The sequence below is a fragment of the Populus alba genome, chromosome 13 (genome assembly GCF_005239225.2).
Source record: "Populus alba chromosome 13, ASM523922v2, whole genome shotgun sequence".
NCBI classification, from domain to species: domain Eukaryota; kingdom Viridiplantae; phylum Streptophyta; class Magnoliopsida; order Malpighiales; family Salicaceae; genus Populus; species Populus alba.
Genome location: NC_133296.1, coordinates 13,791,753 through 13,811,007, shown reverse-complemented (window position 1 = coordinate 13,811,007; position 19,255 = coordinate 13,791,753). Strand labels below are relative to the sequence as shown.

The 19,255-nt window shown below is 31.8% G+C and overlaps 2 protein-coding genes across 2 annotated transcripts; both read left to right on the top strand.

Moving 5' to 3' along the window:
• The first annotated feature begins 1,303 nt into the window (after positions 1-1,303).
• On the top strand, positions 1,304-8,180 carry LOC118050359 (cysteine synthase). Its single transcript, XM_035060686.2, has 10 exons — positions 1,304-1,762; positions 2,572-2,681; positions 3,010-3,067; positions 3,756-4,019; positions 4,476-4,613; positions 4,905-4,956; positions 5,049-5,128; positions 5,926-5,985; positions 6,557-6,637; positions 7,879-8,180. Exons 1-10 carry the CDS (start codon positions 1,490-1,492, stop codon positions 7,969-7,971), a joined length of 1,209 nt encoding a protein of 402 aa, XP_034916577.1. The 5' UTR covers positions 1,304-1,489; the 3' UTR covers positions 7,972-8,180.
• A 7,061-nt stretch (positions 8,181-15,241) lies between these two features.
• Positions 15,242-18,295, top strand: LOC118050358 ((+)-neomenthol dehydrogenase). Its single transcript, XM_035060685.2, has 4 exons — positions 15,242-15,712; positions 15,811-16,069; positions 17,473-17,655; positions 17,772-18,295. The coding sequence occupies exons 1-4, from the start codon at positions 15,636-15,638 to the stop codon at positions 18,165-18,167; spliced, it is 915 nt and encodes a 304-aa protein (XP_034916576.1). The 5' UTR covers positions 15,242-15,635; the 3' UTR covers positions 18,168-18,295.
• Positions 18,296-19,255: the final 960 nt, after the last annotated feature.

Genomic DNA, 19,255 nt, shown 5'->3' with positions numbered 1-19,255 from the left:
TAACAAAAAGATCCTAAAGAGAGAAAAAAACAATAAAAAAATAAGGATTAAATTGAAAAAAAATACTATATTACAAATTGAAATTGAAAACAAATTAAAATTTTACAAACAGGTCAATAAAAAAAAATAATTAAAAAAGAATAAATATTAAAATTAAAATGTCAAAATATAAGATGACAATTTTAAATTTTTAAATGACCAGTGTAAATTTCAAGAGAATGAAAAACAAATAAAAAAAAAATATCAGTAACAAACAACCCACCACTATTGTCATGTGCTACTCAACCAGGAAGAAGATGGTGTGAAGATTCCACTGATGCAGTGGAAGGGTCATAAGATCGTGGTCGTCTCCCATGTAATAACAACTTTTCAATTAAATAATATTTTATATTTATTACAAGACCAAACCTGTCTCAGTTCAACTTGATATAATAACAAAAAAACCATAATAAAAGGAAAAATAAACCCTTAGACACAAGCTATAAAATTTTGTTTTTAAAAGTGATCGAATTATTTTATTGTGTTTAAAAAAATTAAAAAAGATAGAAAAACCTTAGATGCTAGGTTTTAATTTTTTTTAAAATAATTTAGATATTTAACTATATTTAAAAAAAAATTCTACACCCGATCAATCTAATAATAATGGATGAGCCTTGAGAAAAACATCAAATTATCCCAACATCAAAGCTTTTTTTTTTTTTGAAAAAGGTAAAGTGATAATTATATTATTTCCGGTGAATAAGCGTGTTTGACAGTGTGGTAGCGGTTGCTTTTTAAATAACTTTTTGTGCCGAAATACATGCCAATGATATTTTTTATTTTTTTAAAAATTATTTTTGACATCAGCACATCAAAACGATCCAAAAAGTACAAACCAAACTTAATTTTAGTAAAAAAAAAAAAAAATTTAGACAAAATACCGTTTGGAACGCAATGCCAAACGGTGTCTAAAGTATAATAAATCTTCCTTCTGTTTTTTACCCCTCATATAATGCATTTGTATTATTTTTGTCTTTGTTATAATGTGAATTATTATTAATAAATCTAGTTTGATTTAATAGATAAATCCAAAACTATGCCTGTTTTAGACAAATCGAATGAGAGCTGTCCCAATAAAAACATAATTTGAGTTTTTTAAATTTATTTTTAAAAAACATCATTTGAAGTTTTTATTAAAAAAATTAAAACAATAAATTAACCTCTAGAACCTATAACTCATCACTTGGATCGAGTAATGAATGAGCCGGGTTGATTTAATAACTTCGATAACAATGGCGTTGGTCATTTTCCGAAAAAAATAACAGAATGCTTCGATGCATAAAGAGAAATGAATTTGGTCGTAAAGCTTATCATAATTCCGAGTGAAAGAATAACTTCACAAATCCTATCGACAACAACAGCAACAAAAGCAACACGCAAGTCAAAACACAACAAAGATCGTTAGGCAAAGAGTCCAGACTTCTTGTTCTCTCCCTCCCTTACCCAAAAAATGGCGTCCTCCTCGTCTCTAATGATGAATCCGTTGACCTCACCATTCTACAAATCCCTAAAACCAGAGTCTGTCCTCTTGGTGGGCCCTACAGCATCACCAACTGCAACTCAACCGTGGTTGCTGACACAAAACAAGAAGCTCAAACAGAAGCCAAAGTCAGTGTCTTTCTCTGCTTCTTCTTCGTCTTCTCCTGTGGTGTGCAAGGCAGTGTCTGTTAAGCAACCAGAGACTGAGATTGAAGGTCTCAACATTGCCGGGAATGTTACTCAGGTAAGGCTTGGTTGATTCTTTTATGTGATTTCTAAAGTGGGCTTTCTTTAAAGTCTACAACTTTTATCTTGTAGTTTATTAGAATGGGTTTTAGTTTGATTCTTAGTGGAGGTAAATGCAAGTGGTTTTTAGAGTAATTTAAGGGATCTGTGAGGTGGGTTCTGTTTTAAGTTTATTTAAAAGGGTGTTGATTTTCTTGATGTCAGTGGTTATTGAAATTGGTTTTGGAGTAAATTAAGAGAATTCTGATCTGGGTTCGTGTTTTTCCTTGAGAATTGAACTTAACGATGAAAAACGATTTTACTGTAAGTGGCATAATCAAGTGTATTTTGCAATGGTTTATGGGAATTGGGGAATTTGGTTGGCTTTATTTATTTGGAATTTGAGGTTGAACTTGGTTAATTATGGAGATTTGCTCAATGAAATGCAATTGCTGTATGTCCCGTGGGATTATAATCTGTAATCATTTCAATTTGAATTGGAGAACAGCTTTCTCTCCCTGCATTCCAGTTAAATGTGCTATTCAATTTAATTTTCTCATGTTGTTTTGTGCTTCACATGTATCGCAACTAGAGTTGACCTCTGGACTTTGTCTATACTCTCTTGATTTTAAGAAGAACTCGGTTGTTCCTTACGATAAATTTCCTTTTTTTAGTTCTTTTTATATCATATATTTTAATTACCAAGCATCATATGAATTTTCATTTCTTTGTTTTTTTTTTTTGACTAACTTATCATTGCTGCTTGCAAATACGGGCCAACTAAAAGCTCTTAGTTTACTGGTATTTGTCAATTGCTTTGTGATGCAGCTTATTGGGAAAACTCCAATGGTTTACCTAAATAATATCGTAAAGGGGTCTGTTGCAAACATTGCTGCCAAGCTTGAGATCATGGAACCATGTTGCAGTGTCAAAGACAGGTGAGGATGGTGAAATCGCAAGTCTAAGAACTCAAAATTTTGCAATATCTTTTATCTTGCATAAACATAATTAGCAAGCTTAGTGATTGGATGAAAAGGTAGAAGCCACACTAAAATGTCAAGCATAATCAGGTGAAATATTCCTGAAATCTGTTTAAACATCCATAGTTCATAGTCAATTAGCAAATGATTCTATTAATTGAAGTCTGAATTTGCACACTTTATGTTGATAATTGACTTCAGTCCCAGATCTCTTGGGATAGGACTGCAATTATGCCTGTATCCTCATTAGCGTTTCTCATATTTTGTCATTGTTTCTGGGTTTCAGGATAGGTCATAGTATGATTGCTGATGCTGAGCAAAGAGGACTTATAACTCCTGGAAAGGTAATAAACCTGTGCATGCATCTGGAAATTGCAATCCGCTGTGGATTTCTCAGCATTGATTTTTGCCTCTTTCCATTTTGTTTGCTTAGCTCAGATGTGGTACATCTTGCAAAAGATTGAGTGAAAGGTGCATCCAAACTATTGGTTATTTACAAATTTTATATGCATGAATGGTTTGTTGCAAAGTTTGACCAGACAGAACAATGGTTAAATCTTTGTTTAATTTCATGTGCTATCTGTTGTGGGATCATTAAAGGGTTGGGTTATCCTATTGCATTGGGATGAGACTTGATCAATACTCTTTATCAAAATGCATGCTTCCCTTGCATAGCACTTACATTTATACAAGCAAGTGGGCATCTTTTGAAGACGGGTACCTGTGTCGATTACTGGTCATGTACTCTATCTAGCCATGTGTGCATTTCAAATTGTAGTCATTTTCTGTAATTTTTCTATGTTCGATTGATGTGCTGAAACATCTAGTTGTTAATTTGATGCTTTTGAATTGTAATAAATATTTGTTCATATGTTTATAATTGTGGTTTCTTGCACAAGCACAAGCCACATCTGAATTATTTCATTGCATCATTATTATGGACCAAGCATGGTAGATTGGTAACTTTAAAAAATATAGTGGCTCTTGCATGGATCTTTTAATCATTCCGATGGAATTATTCTCTGTTTTCAGAGTGTTCTTGTGGAACCTACAAGTGGAAACACAGGCATTGGCCTTGCATTTATAGCTGCTTCAAAAGGATATAAACTCATCTTGACAATGCCAGCTTCAATGAGTTTAGAGAGAAGAGTTCTTTTTAAAGCATTTGGAGCTGAGCTTGTTTTAACTGATGCAGCAAAGGGCATGAAGGGTGCAGTTCAGAAAGCTGAAGAAATTGTGAAAAGAACACCGAACGCTTACATGCTTCAACAATTTGATAATCCTGCAAATCCTAAGGTTACTGAAGAGTTTTGTCCATTGATAATCTGTCTTCCTGAGGATCTTTATTAAAATTCACTGATTTATTCCCGTTGAGTCAGTTTCTATTGTTTGCTGCTATCATGTGGGCATGGTTTCATCTGGTCTGCACTAACCCAGGGGGAGGGAAAGATCCCTATTCATGAAAGAAGGATTTTTTTTCCTTGGTTGGACACATCTCTCACATTAGAATTCTTCTTAAATCCTCGGAGTTGTGCAGTTTATGATTGAAACTTATGCAGTTCATGATTGAACCTTATGCAGTTCAAGATTGAACCTTATCACTAATTATCTAGTTATTGAAAGACTCCATTTTTTTTGGCCATGGACTTGATTCTGTGGACACCTTCCTCGAGAGAACTTGTGGAATTAGAATGGGGAGGCACGTAGATCCAGAATCCCAAAATTTGGATTTAAATGAATGTTCTATTGCAGATACACTATGAAACAACTGGACCAGAAATCTGGGAAGATACAAGAGGCAAGGTAGATATTTTTGTTGCTGGTATTGGAACTGGTGGTACCATTTCTGGAGTTGGTCAGTTCCTCAAGGAGAAGAATCCCAAAATTAAGGTACCTGTATTTCCTGTTAAGCATTGTCAAATGACATTCCTTGAACAAAAAATAAAAGAAAAAAGAAAGGACAAAAGGCAAACCATACGTGAACACCATTTTCTGTTGATACCCTTTTCAGCTTGTTGACCAACCAAATTTTAAACTTCATAAAGCATGTAAGATGGAGTGAATTCCAAGCATATGTGCTGTAATTTGGTCATCTGGTTGGCAGTGAATTGTGTTCAAGAAGAATTTTGTAATATGTACTGTTTTATGTGTTGTTTCCCACTTAACATTTGAATAAATTAGGTTATTGGTATAGAACCTTCAGAAAGCAACATTCTCTCAGGTGGAAAGCCTGGTAAGTAAAGTCTACTCACTTCCAATTTATTGTGATAGGTTCTACTGGTTTTAACAATTAAAGGACTGTATATTATTTAATTAAAAACGCAGGTCCTCACAAGATTCAAGGGATTGGAGCTGGTTTTGTACCAAGGAATTTGGATCGGGATGTGGTTGATGAAGTAATTGAGGTTGAAATCTAATCATTCTTCTGTCTCACGGTTTGAATCTCATTATATATAATTAATTGATTGCCCAAGTCATTTGGACATTGATTACTGAACTTTGATAAATCACGTTGTATCATTATGGACTGTGATGTGAGTTGGTAGGCATATAAAATCTTAAATTCAAATCTTGATACATACATGTGTGCCAAAGAACCACTCAACCCCAGCACTCAAGCTTTTAGGCCACAAAAATGGTTTTGTATTGTACTTAAAAAAATATGTGATATATAGATGATGCTTTACTTGTTTTAGAAACTGCCTCGTGTTTTTAATTTTGATAATCAGTAACTTCATTCATTAGACATGTATTGCTGCTGCAAAATCTTAGTTTCCCATCATACAAAATCATTTTTTTTATTTTTATTTTTTATCAATGAACAACCATGTTTGTGTGTTATATTAATTGAATAGGATTGGTTTCTTCATCCTGCAGTATAATTATAGAGATGTGACCTATTTATGAACTTAGATTAGAGCACAAGCTTATTCCCTTGGTGGTTCCTGCTGAGCTTGATATATCTATCAAGCTAACAATTTTGATAGCACTTTGGTTTATTTGTTCATAGGACAATAAGTGATTGCATGCATATTTAGTGTTGACCAAACCCATGCCCACCATGCCTATGCAGCTGAACTGCTAGTTTGTTTCTTTCGAAGGCATCAATTTATGTTTTAAAATGCTGTTTAAATCCCTGTTTGAACTTGCAGTTGGTTATTGCATTTACCAATCTTAATTCTCACTGCTGGTTATTTGGCAGATATCAAGTGATGAAGCTGTTGAAACTGCAAAGCAGGTGGCACTCCAGGAAGGCTTATTGGTTAGTCCTTTCAATCTAACTTTAAGCCATCTGAAACAAAAGCAAAGTAGAATTTCCTCTGAACCCCAATTGCATTGCATGTATATCCACATGCATGCTAGCCCTAAAGTAAGTTTAAAGCTAATATGTGAGACAAAAGAAAAATTGATGGACTACTAAATCATTGTTCACCTTAATTTTATGAAATGATTAACTACATCACTTTCTTTGCTATCAAATATACTTGGCCATTAATTATGCTTTGCTTATGAGTTTGCCACTGGCCAGATCCTGCTCCTTCTCTGTTATTTTTCTGAATTATGAACCAAGTCTTCTGTTTTCACAAGTGGTGCATGAGTCCATCCCAAGATGGACTCTGGTAACTAATATGTGGGATGTTATCATTTACCTAGTCTTCATGATGAGAAGTGCTAACACAGTGTGCTGCAGCTTCTCTTTTTTCTTTCTACTAGTGATGTTCTAGTTTAAGCTCTTCTTTTCCCTGTGACCTCCATCCTACTCTCTCCCTCCCCCTCTCATATTCATTGCTTGGTTTTTTTCGTACACAATTTGATGAATGCTTTATTACTAGGTCGGCATATCTTCCGGAGCAGCTGCAGCTGCTGCAATTAAGGTCGGAAAGAGACCTGAGAATGCAGGGAAGCTGATTGCAGTAAGTCCTTTCAAGTAGATTGTAATGGATTAGAAGTTTTAATTAGTATTGTTTTTCCTGTACCTTTGAAAAATAATCACCTTTCATGCTTCAAAGTAGCCTACCTTACAAATTGGCTGAAATATTTGGAATGTGGGGTTTGGTGGAAGCCCTGCTATGAAAGGGAAAAATGGTAATGAAACTTTTTTACATGTCATGTCTCTTTCCGAAAGGAGTTATTGCATATTGAGCAACATTTATGAAAACAAGAAGACATTTCAAGTAACTTGTGGGAACCTGTAGTTACATATTCAATATAACCCATCTACACCAATAAAGGCGCCAAGAAAGTACTACTAGGAAGCTTTGGAGACTGGAATATTCTTAAGAGTTTTGCTTGTTACACTTGATTTCATGCAATTGCTGTGTCCACTGGCACAAAAACAAACAGTTCGAGATAAATTAAGGTCAAAATGTGAGTGATGCTAAGAAATTAATGGCTGTTGTCAAGTGATTTGTTGAGGGAATAATGAAGAGACATGCATAGAAGTTTCAGAGTCACATTGGACCCAGAGTGACAAGGTAGTGACGTGCATTTATTGGTGTGATTCTAGCTACTGTTTTAGTCATATTTGTTTACTCCTACTAAATGGACCTCCCCTGTTTTTGGTGTGTGAAATTTAAGCTACAGGGGGGTCATACTTTTATCTGCATTGCCTGTGCCAGAAGACGAACTCCCTTTTCTTTTTATGCTTTGGCACCTTGGAGGCATGAGTTTTTGAATTGGAATGATTTCTATGATGATTTGTTTAACCTTGGTATTTGATGGATGCATTCATTCAGTATACTGGTTTGACCATGTTTTAAAGATGCTAATCCAATGAAAATTAATTGCTGGGGGCTAATAGATTTGGCCATCAACTTGTTGGGGTCTCGTAAAGTTTTACTTTCCAATTGGAAAAAAAAAGGATTGATCCTGGACCACTTCACTAAAACATACTAGTTAGTTTATACACTAGCAATTGGCTTCCATTATCTTCACTTTTTGACATCAACAACTAGAAAAGCTAGTTTGCTTAGATCAGTCTCAACAAATTATAAAATCTGAGCCTGTCATCAACCACTTCTAGACATGCAATTCCCCTTTGCTGTTAGCACATAAAAGTAGTATGAATCATAGAATGTGCATTTCTACCTTACTGCTGTTTTTCTTTTCTTGAATTCCATACACGTGAACTGATTTCATATTGTGATGTTCTCAGGTTGTGTTTCCAAGCTTCGGCGAGCGGTACCTCTCCACTGTTCTTTTCCAGTCAATTCGAGAAGAATGTGAGAAAATGCAGCCTGAGCCATGATACTCTCCTAGCTTTTGTTTGTTTTATTCCTTTTTCTTATCCGTTACACATAATAAAAAAAAATTGTTTTCCTTTCCATGTCTCCTGTGTGCATCATTGATTGGATCTTAGCTTAACAATCTTCTATTGTAACTGGTCGTAGAATGGTTTTTACACGTTTTTGTTGAACTTTTGAAAGGGGAAAATATATTGAAATTGGAAATTTTAGATGTGCTTGTGCCACCTGAAGCTAAGTTGATTGGTGTTCTGAGAGAAAGCAGGTTTGCCATTTGGAGCAAAGTCTGAAACTCTTTGGTTGCTAAATGCTAATCCAGCCAAAGTTATGATATTATACAGGTTTTTTTTCCCATATAAATCCTTCTTGCACCTTAAACAATTATAATTATGGCTAGTGCCAGTGATGTGCACCTGACATTGGAGTTGAAAGTTTAAAGTCATTAAAGGTTGAAATGGTGTTCATGGGGCAACTTCTTTTCCATCCTTTTTATCTTTTTAGTTTCTGGGACCAAAACGTGGCATATTTTTAATGATTATTTCACTTTCTTCAACTCTTATTTATTTATGTATTTATTTATTCAGCGACGGATGGAGAAGGAAAAGGTGGAGGAGCCATAGTGTGTGTTCTGTCTTTTTAATTATTTCTTGACATGGGAAATTTATATTTGCATCAGGTCAAACAATTTTAATAGAGGTTTCAAATTGGGAAACGTATTTTATATATATATATATAGATGTGTAAATTAGTTTTTTGAAAGTATTTTTATTGTCGAACAAAACAATTATAACAAAAATTAATCAATTTAATCTATAATTTATCTCTAATGTTTCCATCCATCAAATTTTTTTAAAAATCTAAATTAATGGTGATATTTATTATATATGATAATTTAGTTTCTAGCTTAGATTTATGTGCATGTGCTACTCCATGAGTCGGAATGCATATTTTTTTTTCCTGATAAAAAAAGAATGTCCTATCAATGCAAGCATGTTTTAAAGAAGTAAGAATATAAGACTTAGGATATAGACATGAATGTACTAAATTAGTTGGTATAATTTAATTAGACAATAGAAGAACCAAAAAAAAAAAAAAACTGTAAATAGATAGATCTAAACCGAAAAAAAGATTTAATGAGAACCTAAACAAAAACAACCGAAATGAAAAGGACAATAAAGCTTATATTCTAGCTAATTCAATGCAAAATAAAATAAATAAAAAAAGAACCAAGCTAGCCAAAATGAGCATTCAAATCTATAACTCATGTTATGATACTGGAATAAGCCAATAGAAAGCAAATAAAAAAATGACGAAGTCTAATTTCAAACAAATTCAATGTAGAAGAATGAAATAAAAAGAAAATTCAAATAAAAAAAAATCCAAAAAATTGGCAAATCAAGCATGCCCACCAAATTTCGTAACCTAAATCATGTGAATGAGATAACTTAATAGAAAACAAACCGAAAAAAATTATGAAGCTTAATTTTAATACAATCGAATGTTGAAGTATGAAGCAGAAAAAATATTATTATTTTTTCTAAAAAAAACTCTTAAAAAAACCTGAGTCAACCCAGGCTAACCCATCAAACTCATGGTCCAGGTGATAAAATCAAGAAAATTGAATAAATAGAAAATCATGAAGCCCAATTATTTTTAAAAAAACCCAACATGGAAGGATGAAATTAAAATAGAAAATTAGTGTAAAATGAAAAACCCTCAATTTCACAAAAGGATCCAAAACTAAAAATAACAATTAAAAAAATAATGATTAAATTTGAAAAATAAAACACTACCAGAATTTTTAGATTTATCGACAAAACTTTATGTCGATATTTATACTTACAGACCATTGACATGCACTTTACTGATGGGTTTATGGACAAAAATAGTCCATTGAAAAAATTCTCGTTGGTGATTTGTAACTTGTCAGGAATAATTTTACTAATGAATTTACTTATGGCAAAAACACGCAAAAAAAATTTATTTGTTTCATTCCATCAGTATTTCCATTAATGAATATAAAATATCATTGATAGAAAAATCGTATGTAATTTCATCAGCGATTTTTTTTTTGTCGGTATTCCCCTCGGTAAATTTGATATATAACTATCAAACAGACCATCTACAATTTTGTTGGTGAGTAAATAATGGCAGTGATATTTGTAATAATTCTTTTATAACTCTTTAAAATAATTTAAAATATCATTCTGTCTGTAAAAATGACATGTCATTGTACTTTTTTGTTTTGTTTTTTTCATTTTTTATTTTTCCACTGTAATGCCCTCGGTATATACCAAGAGAATATTTTAGTTAATGTTTAATTTACTGATAGATATTGCAAGAGCATATCCAGTCGGAAAAATTCACCAAAATCCACCAATGAAAAAATTTCATGGTATTTCTATTTGTATTTATTAATTTTATGGATAGTGAAATAAGAGTACAACCCTTAATCTTTTTAATGAATGGTGAAATTGAAAAAACTTATAAATTTTACAAAATAACCCATAAAGGAAATATAGCAATAATAAAAAAAAGAAAAGAAAAAAAGAAATCAAATATGAAAGATTAATAAAATGAGAGGATAATTTGAAATTTTTGATATGCCAACTGAATTTCAAAGAGAGGAGAGAGAAAAGAAAAAACAAAAAAATAAAATATCTTTGATGATCAACTATTATGATAAAGACTACATGTACCACCCCATATGAAAGAGCGTGACATTTAATATTTAAAGTCATCATGGAAGGTTGAGTTTTGCTACCTGAAAAGGCTGCATTATGAAAAAGCGTGACATGCAATATTTAAAGTCATCATGGAAGGTTGAGTTTTGCTACCTGAAAAGGTTGCATAAACCGCCAAAGCGGTCCCCCTCACTCTTTGGTGTGTGAATTACATGTGCCAACTAGACTTATATAGTCCCTTATATTTGTTTCAAAATCTGATTTAATCCCTAAGTCCTTAATTGTTTTGAATCAACAGAATTTAAATATATTTCGACAAACAAAGCACCAAGCCTTTTTCCCTTAAATTGCAGCAACCAAAACAAAACATTAACAAAACATTAAGTCAATGTTTTTTCAAAAAATTGGGAGGATCAAATTAAAAAAATGGAAGGATCAACAACAACAAAAAAGAAAATAAAAGTGTTAGCCCTCCTCGTACAACCCAATCCCAAATGGGACAAAATTAAAAAGGCTCAATATTTATAAATGTCTGAAATTCAATACTCAAAGTTTTAATTGCTATAAACTAATAAAATTAAATTTTATTTTACAAAACTAAATAATAAGATATTTCCTTAACACCTCATGGTCCCGTTTATAGATAGACATACAATCCCAAACCAACATTATTGCAATGTCAAAGAAGCAAAATAAAAAGAATGTTGAAGGACAAAACATGAAATAATTGTAGATTATTATTGTAATTCATAGTTTTATCGAAGGAAAAAGAAACAAATAAATCTTATAAATAAGATAATTTTAATAGATTTAAAAAAAATATTAGAAAATATGCATAAACTAAGTTTTTACTTTCAAATTTACAAACATTACTTCTTAACTGAACTGATACATTATTTCAATGAAAAAAGATTATTTCAAAGAGATGAACCTTTAACAAAGGACTAATTAAATCAATGGTGGAGCTAATTAAATTCCTTTTCAGCTGTTTAATATAACAATTACTTGATTTAAACAAATTAACAAGCTGGTGTGTTTTGCCCTAATAGCTGGTGCAACACTTCTCTGTCAAACGAACAAGCACCTATATTTCTATCAAAGAAAAGGATGGATGTTAGGTAAAATGTCAGCATTAATGCTCCACAATTCCACTCTCATGCATGTCAAAGGCTTGATTCATGATCGATGGCCATAAATCAATTATATATGTGGATTAATTATTATTATATTGCAGCATTAACACTACTCATGAATCCCTATAAGACTAGGGCAAAAACTTTCATGTATTTAATTAATTCATATGTAAATTCACAGTTGTTATTTTATATATATATATATATATATATATATATATATATATATATATATTGTGTCTTTTTCCAACCAAAAATTATGGCATGTATATATGTTGACTGTGTCATCAGAGTCTTGAATCACATGTCTAAATATTGTAATTAAGTATCTTTTTTATTATTTATTTACTTTTAATCAACTTGCAGCTCCTTGAACATAGAAATTAAGTGCAAATTAAAAAAAAAAAAGTAACCAAATGGGCTAGAGGTCCCCCTATCCTACTGTTCTTGTAGTCAAGAGATGACTAAAAAGAGTGGCCAGGAGCAGTGTTAAGGTTAATATTAGGGTTTTAAAACTGATTAATTAATTAACTGATTATTAGTTTGTGTGCTTTTGTGTCTGCCGTCTCCCTCATCTTTTAAAGCATGAGAAACCCACTATGTTCCTGTTGTGGATTCCAAGTATGCAAAGCATAAACAGTGATTGATTATTGTACGTGAAATTGCACCTGCAATATTCTTTAATTAGGGTTTTGCTCAAGCCTTAAAAGAAAGGCATCAAAGCGCTGCGTATTGTCTTTGTATGTACAATGAAGATGAAAGGAAGATTCCCATACTCTTCATAGCCCTTGTTCTTGCAACCATCACCTTAATTTCTTGTTACCTGATGAAATTCAGCCATGGAAGAACTGGAACATCATATAGTTATAGAAATTAAGAAAATTAAAAATTCAGCCATTATATTTTTATTCGATACATGAAAAAACTCTCTATGTTGATCGATAAAAGCTCTCGTCATGTTGTAAATATTTACGATATTTATACTTATATCTTGTCTATGATTTTCGGGTCATTCTTACAGTAAAGGCCCTGAAGAATATAAATCAACCTTGGCCAATGTTATCCGAGCTAGTAAGAGCTTCGGTTCATTGATTTATCCGATCAATTAACATAATGTCATCACATAATTGTTGATTTACAATGGGGATAATCCATTTCATAAACCAATTCTACTCAAGTCTTGGTTTACTGGTTCCGATTAACAGGTCCGACCATATAACAATAGCTAAAACCATGAACCCATGGGTTATTAAAAAAAAAGATTATGTCACTTTCGGTCTGTAAACAAATAATATTCTAAACACCACATTCTTTTTTTTTATTTTTTTAGTTTAACATAGATGTCCGGGCCAGCTTGCGCGCACTTCAACTCATAGCACGGGCCCTAAAGTTAACAACCATGTAAACCTCCAGTGGCCATTATATGAGCAACCTAGGGCTTGAACTTGGGACCACAGAGGAAGCAAACCTCTTGGTCCTAAGTTTTTACTACTGGACCACCACCTAAATGGTTACCGCATTCTTTTTCTTGTTTTGTCTTTAAGCAGATGATGGCTGGGTTGATCGCACTTGCCGCCCTTGGACCATGTTTGTTTGATTAATCGAGCCCCCTCACTACTAATTTGATGCCTTGAGTTCCTTTACAGCAAGCAAAATTGCCCCCACTTCTCCCATTACAATCATATTTAACAGAAGAATACATGGCGTGTAAGTTTTTCACTTTAGCACAAGACACGATTTACTTTGAATTGCTATAGTGATATTACATTTTTGCTTCCAAGTTAAAATAAAAAGCTTTTTGAACTGTTGATAAAGGATGATTCAGTTTTTTCAGAAACTTTAAAATTTTAAAATTACTTATTTATCCATGAGGTAAAAAAAAAAAAAAACTAGAGTTGTTGGCCAAAGGTTTTTTTGGTTTTTAACATTTTAGAATACAATAGAAATATAATTATACCCTTAGAAAAGAAAAAAAAACTAAGGCATGTGTCTAAGAGCATCTATGTACTTTCATAAATTTTTTTTTAATTATCTTTTTATGATTCTAAGGTTCATGAAGGGAATTCTAGTGTTTTTAGGTTGGGAAACCATTTCCCTATTCGAGACAATAGATGATGTGTTTTGCTCATGTGCCAGCGAATGAATGTTGTTAGCAGTGTTTTAGTGGGGCGTGTAACATCATTTGGTGGCCAAACATGCCCTTCTGTCATGTCTTCGAATGCACTATCATGTCCTTTTTTTTATGGCGCGTGATGGTTAGTTTATAGCCAGTGATCATTTCTTTTTTTTTCCCCTTTATATTCTTTTTTTTTAGAGAAAATGCATGTTTGTCCTTTTATCTTTAGATTTGTTAATTTCAGTCCTTATGTTTTTTATTGTTTATTTTCATCCTTGGTTCTATTATATAAAAAAAAATTAAATATTTTCAATTTAGTCATTGAATTACAATTGGTTATATATTATTTTTTCCAATTCAATCCTTATTATTTTGATTTTTGATTTTTTTTTTCCCTTGGCTCTTTTACTAAAGTTTATGTTGTTCTTTTGATTGAATTACAATTTAATTTCTTTGATGCTCTCTAATTTATTTTTTATTTCAATTTTCTTCCTCATTCTTTTAATCATAACTTTTGTGTTGTTTTTTCTTCGTTTAATTTTATATTAGCCTTTGAAGATTTTGTGGTTATTTTTAATTTTTTCTCTATCGATTTATTATATTTTCATGGCCTAGGCCGTGGGTTTTGCAAACCTTTTTTGAATAAAGGTTTTTTAAAAAATAATTTTATACAAATGAGCTTTATTTTATATATATAAAAAATTGAAAAAATATTTCTTATATGTTTTACCTTACATAATGTTTTTTTTATTATTATTTTATTCAATCAATTTCATATTTCTTTTTGTTTCTAATTATCTTTTATTGATTATAATAAACAAATTAGATAGACACAAACAAGTAAATATCTCATTTTACAATAAAATCAAATATCTTGGCCTACATGCATCTCTCAAATTTCCAACTTTTCTTTTGGTTATTGTTAATAATTTTTTTTTTGTTTATTTTCAATTTATTTGATTAAATGTTTACATAAGTTTTTTAATTTGCACTTTAAATTTTTTTAGAACCCGTAGGTAAAATAGCTAATACATACACACGCACACTTACCCACCCCTTAATATATAATTAATTAAGGGGTGGGTAGTATTAATTCTGAGAGATATAGCTCAATTGATCAGGCTTTAAATTTATTTTTTAAAAATCATCAATTCAAGTTCTATAAACCTCAAGATAACTAGAAAAGTTAATATAATCATTAACTAGATGTTAATAGTGAGTTATAAGTAAAAGATTACTATTATTTTTTCTTGGTTCTCTAAGCTGGTATCCACATGCTCTCGCGGGCCAATCCTTCAAGGATCTCTTCCCATAACAAAGCTTACTGTATTAGCAAGTATTCAAACTCGAGATTATCCAAAAAAAAAAAAAAAAAAAACCCTTCATCTCAGGCCAACTTTCACGGGTTATTAGAAGACTATTTGTCCCAGCACAGCAGCGATAACAGGGAGCAAGGACGGTAGTCCTGTAGAAACCATTGACTTGCTATACTGTGGAAGATTTGAATAATGAAAGTGGAGCAGAGATGTTAATTTCACACAGTACTGCAAGCTTGCTAGCGACACAAATTAGTTAAGAAAAGAGAACCCCACGTTTCCTTTTATTTATTATGATGTTATCGTCTCCATACTTTGCCTTTGTTTTTCTATATAAATACCACTCAAGGCTCCTCATACTGCACTGATCTCCTTCCATCCCCAGACCAGCTCGCTCCTGCATCTCTCAGTCGTTCAACAATGGAAGTAAACAAGGAAATAACACAGCTCTATCTCTCTTCTTCCTCTTCCTCTTCTATCCCCGCATTTACTACAAGGTAAGATCACACACAGAGAGCTCATTATTAACTATATCTACACATCCAAAATGTTTGTTTATTTGTATGGTGTGACAATGCTCGTTTACTATGCGTAGATGGTGGTGTAAGGACACAGTTGCGTTGGTCACCGGAGCCAACAAGGGGATAGGGTTTTCCCTTGTAAAGCAGCTTGCTCAGCTTGGATTGACTGTGATCTTAACTGCTAGAGATGTAGAGAAGGGAAACAGAGCTGTTGAATTGCTCAAAAGCCATGGTTTACATGTCCACTTCTACCGCCTTGACGTTTCAGATCCTGCTTCTGTCAAGACCTTCGCTTCGTGGTTTCAAAAGAAATTTGGAGTGCTGGATGTTCTTGTAAGCTATTCTCCTCTCCTTTTTCTCACAGTTCCTCAATTCTTAACCTAGAAACATGCTGGTCTGGCATGAATCCGGCCAGACTCCGTGAAGTTGGGGAGGGCAGAAATATTTTTATAAATTTAGGGAGGATTTTCCAAGTGTTTCAGACTTTGAAGGATAATCCCCTTCCCCTGGCTAATTCGTCATATATACCAGTGATCATCAGGTGAATGATGTAGAATTGTAGATGAGCAAAACATGAAACATACACATGCCAATACAGATTGATCTCATAGGAAGCATGGGTTATTAATTAGGATATTCTAATAAATAATTAATAGCATAAAAAAGCTGCAAAAGTTGACCAATAATTAATAGTATTCAAGGTTTTTTTATTGAAAACTTAAAAAATACAGAGGACAGCTTTGAAGTTGTTAGATATTCTTATAGTAATTATTTTTTTTGTATAGAAATGTATTAAAATAATATTTTAAAATTTTAAAATTTATTTTTAATATTAGTATATTCATCTGAAAATAAAATAATTAATTTGAAATAATTAATTTTTTAAAAAAAATTATACAAAAATATTTTTAAAATATAAAAATAAACAAAATTTATTTTGACAGCTGTGCAGTATTTCCATAATCAGCTTTGTTTTCTCCTGGACCCATGATTTGAATTGTAAACTTAGCTGTACAAAATCCAAATTGAAACCCATCAAAGCTGGAAGAATTTGGTTTCTTTTTCAACATATGAATCTGTTTATATATAAAAATAAATAAATTAGAAAAACACTTATACTATAGATTTATTTAATATCAATGGAATTAATGATAAAAGAGATATCGACAAACAATTTTTGTTAGTGATTGGATCGGTAAAAAAAATTATTGATGGAATCTGAATTTTATATCGGTGGATTGTATCCGTCAATAAAAATATAAAATCTTGTAATGTACAAAAGTATATATATATATTCTGTTTATATATACATGAATTAGGTTTAGAGAGTTATATATACACACACACGTCAATTTGAACAAACAAGTCGTAAGAAAATATAAAAGATAGCTAAGTTGTACCTGAAATCTGACGTTGTTTGCCTAACAACTATTTAATATTCGATGACTTTTGTCTTCTTTTTTTAGTTCTTTTTATGGGTAATTAGTAATGAAATTCTAGCTTGGGGATGAGGTGAAGTTCCTAGTTCGTTGTAATAACTTAAGAGATAATCAATTTATTTTTATATTTTGAAAGTATTTTTTTTAAAATATATATTTTTAAATAAAAAATACTTTATCTAAATCTTGATATGAAGTTCCCATTTTATATTTCACACAATATGACTCGTTAAGTTAGTTTTTTATTGTCAATAATTGTTAAACATTATTTATTTATTAATTATTGATATTCTCCAGATAAACAATGCTGCTGTATCATTCAATGACATTTATGAGAACTCAGTGGATCATGCAGAAATTGTGATAAAAACCAATTTCTATGGAGTCAAATTGCTCACTGAGACTCTCTTGCCGATGTTTCGCCGATCAGATTCCATCAGTAGGATCCTTAACATTAGTTCGAGACTTGGTTCCATTAATGTAAGTTCATTAATTATTTTCTATCTAATATATATTATTTAAACAATTTACTGTATAGACTAAACAATTATTGCACCGAATTAATTAACCATGCATGCATTAATTTCTTTCTGCAGAAGATGAGAAACCCTAAGATGAAAGAGATGCTTCTAAATGAAAGATTATCTGCACAGGAGATTGAGGGAATGGTGAATTTGTTCCTTGAAAATGTGAGAGACGGGACATGGAAAAACCAGGGCTGGCCTGAAATATGGACAGATTATGCAGTATCAAAGCTAGCATTAAATGCATATTCTAAAGTTTTAGCCAAACAATATGAGGATTTTGGATTAATTAGTGTGAATTGTTTCTGCCCTGGATTCACTCAGACGTCGATGACTGGCGGCAAAGGCACTCACACGGCAGATGACGCCGCTGAAGTTGGTGCTAGGTTGGCCTTGCTTCCTCCCGGGGAGCTGCCCACCGGAAAATTTTATATAGGGTTTAACCCCGGAGTTATTTCTAAATTATAGATTGATGCACTGTAACAAACACATATATATTTTTGTGAATCCTCTTTTTATAGATGCTATAATTGGTATATGCTAGCTAAGAAATGTATGAAACCCTACTAATCTGTTAATTTCATACTTGATATCAATATATATATTAATATAAGAATGAATTATTAAACTTGGATCATAACGAGCTAATTAAAACAATGTCATTTCAATTTTTTTTTTTTTAATTAAATGGGAATTTAATCAAGTTGTTCCACCAAGTTCTTTAAGTTTGACTATCAACTTCTATCTAGGAATTTTTAAACTCGATTTCAATGATTAAAATCAACTTATTAGTCAAACCAAATTTAATAACATTGAGTTAGGATGATTTAAGATGCTACCAAACTATAAAAATAAAGATAAAATAAAAGAATGTTAGGTTGCAAATCAAAATATATGCAATAATTTAGCTTCGTGATAGTGATAGTGATATCATCCCATATATATAATTAGGGCTTTCTTTCAAAGCCAATCGTGTCCCTATACATAATAGCACATACAATATATGTGTATATACACACATACAAACACAATTATAAAGATATAGCTTAATTAATCAGGTTTTATATTTGTTTATTAGAAATTCACTTGTTCGAATCTCATAAATTTCAAAATTATTAAAAATTTATATAATTATTAATTTTAAAATTTATAAAATCAATTAAAATATATACAAATTAACCCAAAAAACTAATCTTAATATAGAGGCAAGATTCCATGAGACACTTCAGCCTGACTCGTTCAAATTAATAAAGCTGAGGGCTGCGCCTTAATTGAATAGCTCAGTCTGTGATCTCACGCATACAGCAATAATGCAATAAAGTAGTGTGGATTGGGGAACTCGATGAGGATAATTTATTATGCATAAATCTGACCACATGCATACTTGATTAAAAAAAAAGAAAAAAAGATCAATGATTTTATATTGAATAAATTCCCTCTTTGTCGCCACCACTTGAGCCAAGCCCATCGAGCCGGGCGCCATGCAGGATGGAACTTGCTAAAACTGTATGAGACTTGATTGAGCTTGAATTATAAGCAGCTGAAATCAGAATATC

What these genes read in the sequence shown, in the direction of transcription:
- LOC118050359 (XM_035060686.2), top strand. Translation starts at nt 1,490, where the DNA reads ATGGCGTCCTCCTCGTCTCTAATGATGAATCCGTTGACCTCACCATTC. An exon ending in TGGTTGATGAAGTAATTGAG is followed by an intron (nt 5,129 to 5,925) that starts GTTGAAATCTAA and finishes GTTATTTGGCAG; the next exon opens with ATATCAAGTGATGAAGCTGT. An exon ending in ATGCAGGGAAGCTGATTGCA is followed by an intron (nt 6,638 to 7,878) that starts GTAAGTCCTTTC and finishes TGATGTTCTCAG; the next exon opens with GTTGTGTTTCCAAGCTTCGG.
- LOC118050358 (XM_035060685.2), top strand. Translation starts at nt 15,636, where the DNA reads ATGGAAGTAAACAAGGAAATAACACAGCTCTATCTCTCTTCTTCCTCT. An exon ending in ATCCCCGCATTTACTACAAG is followed by an intron (nt 15,713 to 15,810) that starts GTAAGATCACAC and finishes TACTATGCGTAG; the next exon opens with ATGGTGGTGTAAGGACACAG. An exon ending in CGAGACTTGGTTCCATTAAT is followed by an intron (nt 17,656 to 17,771) that starts GTAAGTTCATTA and finishes TTCTTTCTGCAG; the next exon opens with AAGATGAGAAACCCTAAGAT.